This window comes from Somniosus microcephalus, chromosome 4 (assembly GCF_052327205.1).
Source record: "Somniosus microcephalus isolate GS21.2 chromosome 4, FLI_Smic_1.0, whole genome shotgun sequence".
NCBI lineage: Eukaryota > Metazoa > Chordata > Chondrichthyes > Squaliformes > Somniosidae > Somniosus > Somniosus microcephalus.
Genome location: NC_140990.1, coordinates 71,594,136 through 71,600,135, shown reverse-complemented (window position 1 = coordinate 71,600,135; position 6,000 = coordinate 71,594,136). Strand labels below are relative to the sequence as shown.

Here is a 6,000-nt window from a genome sequence, read left to right as displayed (position 1 = left end):
GGCTTTACCTTCAGGGTAGCCAGACCGCACACTGTGAGGGGCGGCTGGGACCCACCGTACTTGAGCGTGATGCTTTGGTGGTTGCACTGGAAATCCAAACCCAAGATCACGCTCGCACATAGATTCTTCATGATTAATACGTTAAAATTATCATACACAGTTCCGTTAACGCACAATTGTACCGTGCAGTAACCCAGAATGGTCGATGTCTGGGTTTTATCGGCCATAGAGATGGTACCCTGAGCAGGGACCACCTTTAGGGAGAGTTGTTGTGCCAGTTCAGGGTGGATAAAACTCTCCGTGCTTCCACTGTCAATTAAGCATTTAACCCGGCACCCGTTTACCTCGATGTCCACCATTGATTTGGATAGCGGATGCGGCCTGGTCTGGTCCACTGTGACCGGTGCCACTGTAGGGCCCTGATCGAGACAAGATGGCGTCCACGCTGTCTGCTCATAAGATGGCGGACCCCACGAGGTCGGGCAAGATGGCGTCCAAGATGGCCGCTCCCACGGCGCACACGCGGCGGTGGCGGGTTTTCCGGCGGTTGGTTTTCCGGCGGGGTTCCCTTTGCACACCTTCCCGAAGTGCCCCTTCTTACCGCACTTAAAGCAGGTGGTGCCTTTCGCCGGGCACAGGTTTCTGGTGTGCTTTGGCTGCCCGCAGAAGTAGCAGTTGGGTCCTTGACGCGTCACGGCTGTCGTAGGGCTTCTGGGGGGAGAGCTGGGCCCCGCCGGTGTCGGGCTGCCGGGCGGGGAAGATGCCTTCCAAGATGGCGGCGCCCTCGGCGCACACGTGGCGGCGTGGGCGGCGCGGGCTGAAGAGTAGGCGTCCGAGTTTCTCTGGGCCATCTCCAGGGACCACGCGGTGTCCGCAGCCTGTTTCAGGTCCAACTCCGTTTTTTCCAGCAGTCTTTGCCGGATGTGAGTGGAGCTGAGGCCTGTGATAAAGGCATCGCGAACAAGCTCATCGGTGTACACTGCGGCTTTTACATCTCGGCACTTACAGTCCTTGCCAAGCTTTTTCAGGATGCTTAGGAACTCCTCCACCGATTCCCCAGGTCGCTGTGCGCGAGTAGTGAGTAGATGCCTAGCATACACCTCATTCGTAGGCTGCTGGTAATGCGCCTTTAAGGTGTTGCAGGCGGCCAGGTACGTATCGGCGTCTTGGATGAGGGGGTAAACCCGGTGGCTTACCCAATTCCGTAGCATTCCGAGTCTCATCTTCGCAGTGTCCGTAGCGTCTTTGACGGCTGCGGAATTGTCCAGGAAGAATTCCATACAGTCAAACCAGTGTCCGAAGCGTGCTGATGCGTCCGGAGCATGTTGATCCAAATCCAAACGTTCGGGTTTCAGGAGTTGATCCATAGTGTTGAAAATTGAGTTAATAAAATTGATGTGCCTCAATTATTCCGAGACTCGAAGTTAGCAGAACAAAAGTAAGGCTTTTATTAACTCAGAACATAACACGTAAAATAGAGAGATGTCTTCCTTCAGGAGGCTGATGCCCGACTGAACTTAGATTACAAAGGAGCCAGGTATGGGCGGAGCCCTGCACACAACCAGTTCCAGCACATTCCAATACATAATACATGAGGACTGGGGGAAGGGAAAAGACACAGAAAGCAGGCAGTTACAAGACACAGAAAACAGGCAGTGATGAATGGAATATATTTCATCACAAGGTCGATGCAATGAGAGGAGACTGGTGTGGAGCATAAACACCAGCGCAGACTGATTGGGCCGAATGGCCTGTTTGTGTGCTGTATATTCCATGTAATATAATCCCCTGAACTGCAGCTCAGCGCTGTCTGCCTATCTACTGACCAGGCTCTTACTCTGGAAGCTGCGAATGAATTGCTGCCCTCAATAGCTGAAGGGACTCTTTACAAAATAGCTCAGAGTGAAAGCAGCAAACTAGTGGTCCTGGCCCGAAAGACAATGTGAGAAATGTCAGTCAGAAACAGCGCCGAGTCCTGAACACAGTGCTCGCCCCGCCGCTGGAGGCATCTTCAGATCTCCAGTGATTGCTGGTGTAATTCAATGGGTGGCAGTCTGGGGCTGAATACTACATTCCTGGACTGGACACACTGGGAGCCGCCTCTGGGCTGTGCTCAGTTGTTTCTGATTATTAATGAATTGAATAATTGAGGTAAGCGGATATTTCACCGCACTCTTCACCTGCTCCGTGAACTTGGACTGGGTCACCCCATAAATAAATGTGTTTGTGCAGCAACTTAAATTCACCAGCATAACTCCGACTTGGTCAAAGGTATATAAAGAATCATTGTAATAACGGGGATTTGTTCCTTTAATGGTATAATATAAGAAATCTATAACATTCACCAGCCACAGCAGTATGAAGCTGGCGGATATGGTGAAGAGTAAAATAACAGACTTCCTTCTGCTCTCCATCTCTGGGTCACTGCCATTCTCTCCCTTGCTCTCACCCCTCAGTCCCTTACGGACCCGACTGGCCACTAAAATGTGTCTGACTGTCAGAGCGTTGAGCAACAGAATTAAAGCGAATGGGAGCAATGGGGTTAAAACCGAATCAAACCAGTCAAATCCCACCCACCCGGGCTCAGTAAAATAGTTTGGGATTATAAAACAGAACCACGGCACATTGTCGATTATCACCCAGGGTTCAAGTGTAAAGTAGAAGGGAACGTTTCTTAAACAGAGCAGAATTCCGGTTGTTGCCAGAACCACAGCCGCAGTTTTCTCGGTGCAATATTTAGTTTTCAGCTTCTGGCAACAAATGGCCACAAATCGATCAAAGGTGAAAGTGACGGTGAACCAGACAGAACAGTCTGTGGCTGCACAGGCCAGGACAAAGATAACTCTACACACAGGGGTGATGTCCAGGAAAGACTTTGGGAAACAATGCCATCTGATCTGCCTCAGTATGACCTCAGTGACAATGACCAGGAGATCCGCCGTTGCCATGCCCGCCAGGTAGCGAGTGGTGCAAGTGGAGAGCCCGCACTTTCCCCGGGACAGGATCACAGTCGCCAGCAAATTCACTGTAAAACACAGAGGGGAAAAGAGACTGGAAATTACTGGTCAAACATTCTCCGTGGCTGAGCCCAGACAGTAAGGGCTGGATTTTAACACCCCATAAACGGACGGGTTTGGGGTCGGGTCAGACGTGAAAATTGAACAATATCCTCCCGACCCCAACCCGCCCGCTTCCGAGTTGAACGCAGATGGGACAGGGGGCAGGCAGCGAACCACTCCCAGGAGGCGGGTTGGCAAGTTAAATATTTTAATGAGGCGGGCAGCCCCTGATTTACCCTGTTTTACAGGTTTAACTATGGCTGGCTGGGCTTCCTGAGCCTCGGGAATGATTTCACCCTCCCCCCCCACCCTCCAAGCTCTACCCATCGCCCAAGCCCCCCATGGATAGAAACCTGGGGTCAGGGTCAGACATCCCCAAGACTGGTGATTGGACAAACGCCAGGACCGGTCAAACCCCCGGGACTGGTCAAACCCCCGGGGCTGGTCAAACCCCCAGGACTGGTCAAACCCCCAGGACCAGTCAAACCCCCGGGGCTGGCCAAACCCCTGGGACCGGTCAAACCCCCGGGGCTGGCCAAACCCCTGGGACCGGTCAAACCCCCGGGACCGGTCAAACCCCCAGGACCGGTCAAACCCCTGGGACCAGTCAAACCCCTGGGACTGGTCAAACCCCCAGGACCGGTCAAACCCCCAGGACCGGTCAAACCCCTGGGGCTGGTCAAACCCCCAGGGCCGGTCAAACCCCAGGACTGGTCAAACCCCCAGGACTGGTGAAACCCCAGGACTGGTCAAACCCCCAGGACCGGTCAAACCCCCGGGGCTGGTCAAACCCCCAGGACCGGTCAAACCCCCAGGACCGGTCAAACCCCCGGGACCGGTCAAACCCCCGGGACCAGTCAAACCCCCGGGGCTGGTCAAACCCCCAGGACCAGTCAAACCCCCGGGACTGGTCAAACCCCCAGGACCAGTCAAACACCCGGGTTTTTCTCATCTCAGTCCTGAATGGCCGACCTTTTATCCTGAGGCTGTGGCACCTGGTTCTAGACTCCCCAGCCACAACATTCTCCCAGCATCAGCCCTATCAAGCCCTGTATTCATTTTGTATGCTTCAATGAGATCCCTTCTGATTCTTCTGAATTCAAGAGAATACAGGCCTAGTTTAGTCAATCTCTTCTCATACGACAGTCCCGCCATCCCAGGAATCAATCTCGTGAACCTTCGTTGCACTCCCTCTGTGGCAAGTATATCCTTCCTTAGGTAAGGGGACCAAAATTGTACACAGTACTCCAGGTGTGGTCTCACCAAGACCCTATGTAATTGGAGTAAGGCTTCTTTACTCCTGTACTCAAATCCTCTTGTAATGAAGGCCAGCATACCATTTGCCTTCCGCTTGCAACACCCGCACATTCACTTTCAGTGACTCATGTACAAGGACACCCAGATCCCTTTGAGCATTTGCATTCCCCAATCTTTCACCATTTAGGAAATACTCTGCCTTTCTGTTTTTTCTACCAAAGTGGATAACTTCACATTTATCCAGATTATAATCCTTCTGCCATGTTCTTGCCTACTCACTGAGCCTGTCGAGATCCCCTTGAAGCCTCTTCACATCCATTTTGCAACTGACACTGCCACCTAGCTTTGTGTCATCAGCAAATTTGGAAATGTTACATTTAGTCCCCTCGTCCAAATCATTGATATAGATTGTGAATAGCTGCGGCCCAAGCACCGATCCTTGCGGTACCCCACTAGTCACAGCCTGCCATCCTGAAAAAGACCCGTTTATCCCTACTCTTTGTTTTCTGTCTAGTATATTACCTCCAATTCCATGTGCCCTAATTTTGTTCACCAACCTCTTGTGTGGGACCTTATTGAAGGCCTTCTGAAAATCTAAATACACCACATCTACCGGTTCCCCTTTGTCTACTCCACTAGTTACATCCTCAAAGAACTCCAATAGGTTTGTCAAACAGGACTTCCCTTTCATAAATCCATGTTGACTCTGCCCAATCTTATTAGTTTCTAAGTGCCCAGTTATTGCATCCTTTATAATAGATTCCAGCATTTTCCCAACTACTGATGTGAGGCTAATAGGTCCATAGTTCCCCGTTTTCTCTCTTCCCTCCTTTCTTTAATAGAGGGGTTACATTTGCTATCCTCCAATCTGCGGGAACCTTTCCAGAATCTATAGTATTTTGGAAGATGACAACCAATGCGTCCACTATCCCAAAGGCCACCTCCTTCAAAACCCTAGGATGTAGATCATCCGGTCCTTGGGATTTATCGACTTTTAGTCCCATTAATTTTACCAGTACTGTACTTTAACTAATAATAATTTTTTTAAGTTCCTCATTTTCGCCACATCCTTGGTTTTCTCGTATTTCTGAAAGTTTTTATGTGTCTTCCTCTGTGAAGACAGAAACAAAGAAATGTTTTAAATTTCTCTTCCATTTCCTCATTCCCCATTATAAATTCCCCCGTCTCTGACTGTAAAGAACCTACATTTACCTTCGCCAGTCTTTTCCTTTTCACATACCTATAGAAGCTTTTACAATCCGCTTTTATATTTTTCGCTAGTTTGTGCTCATATTCAATTTTCCCTTTCTTTATCAATTTCTTGGTCCCCCTTTGCTGATTTCTAAAAAGATCACAATCCTCAGGCTGACCGCTTTTTCTGGCAACTTTATAAGCTTCCTCCTTTGACTTAATACTAGCTTTAATTTAATAAAAAGGACAATGCTGGAAACATTCAGCCGGTCAGACAGCATCTGTGCAGAGAGAAACAGAGTTAACATTTCAGGTCAATGACCTTTCATCAGAACTGGAAGATATCAGAGATTAACAGTATTTAAGCAATGATAGAGTCAGAGGAAAGTGCAGTTGCATAAGGAAAGAACAAAGTCTGTGATTGGCTGGAGGGCAGGAGTGATTCAATGACAAAAGGGATGATGGTGCAAGGCGAATGGGACAATTAAAGAAA

The 6,000-nt window shown here is 49.7% G+C and overlaps 1 protein-coding gene across 1 annotated transcript; it reads right to left on the bottom strand.

Moving 5' to 3' along the window:
* Nucleotides 1-1,492: 1,492 nt before the first annotated feature.
* Nucleotides 1,493-3,336, bottom strand: LOC147119184 (putative G protein-coupled receptor 139). The gene has a single exon (XM_085984895.1). It carries the CDS (start codon nucleotides 2,946-2,948, stop codon nucleotides 2,040-2,042), a length of 909 nt encoding a protein of 302 aa, XP_085841021.1. The 5' UTR covers nucleotides 2,949-3,336; the 3' UTR covers nucleotides 1,493-2,039.
* Between the last annotated feature and the right edge of the window lie 2,664 nt (nucleotides 3,337-6,000).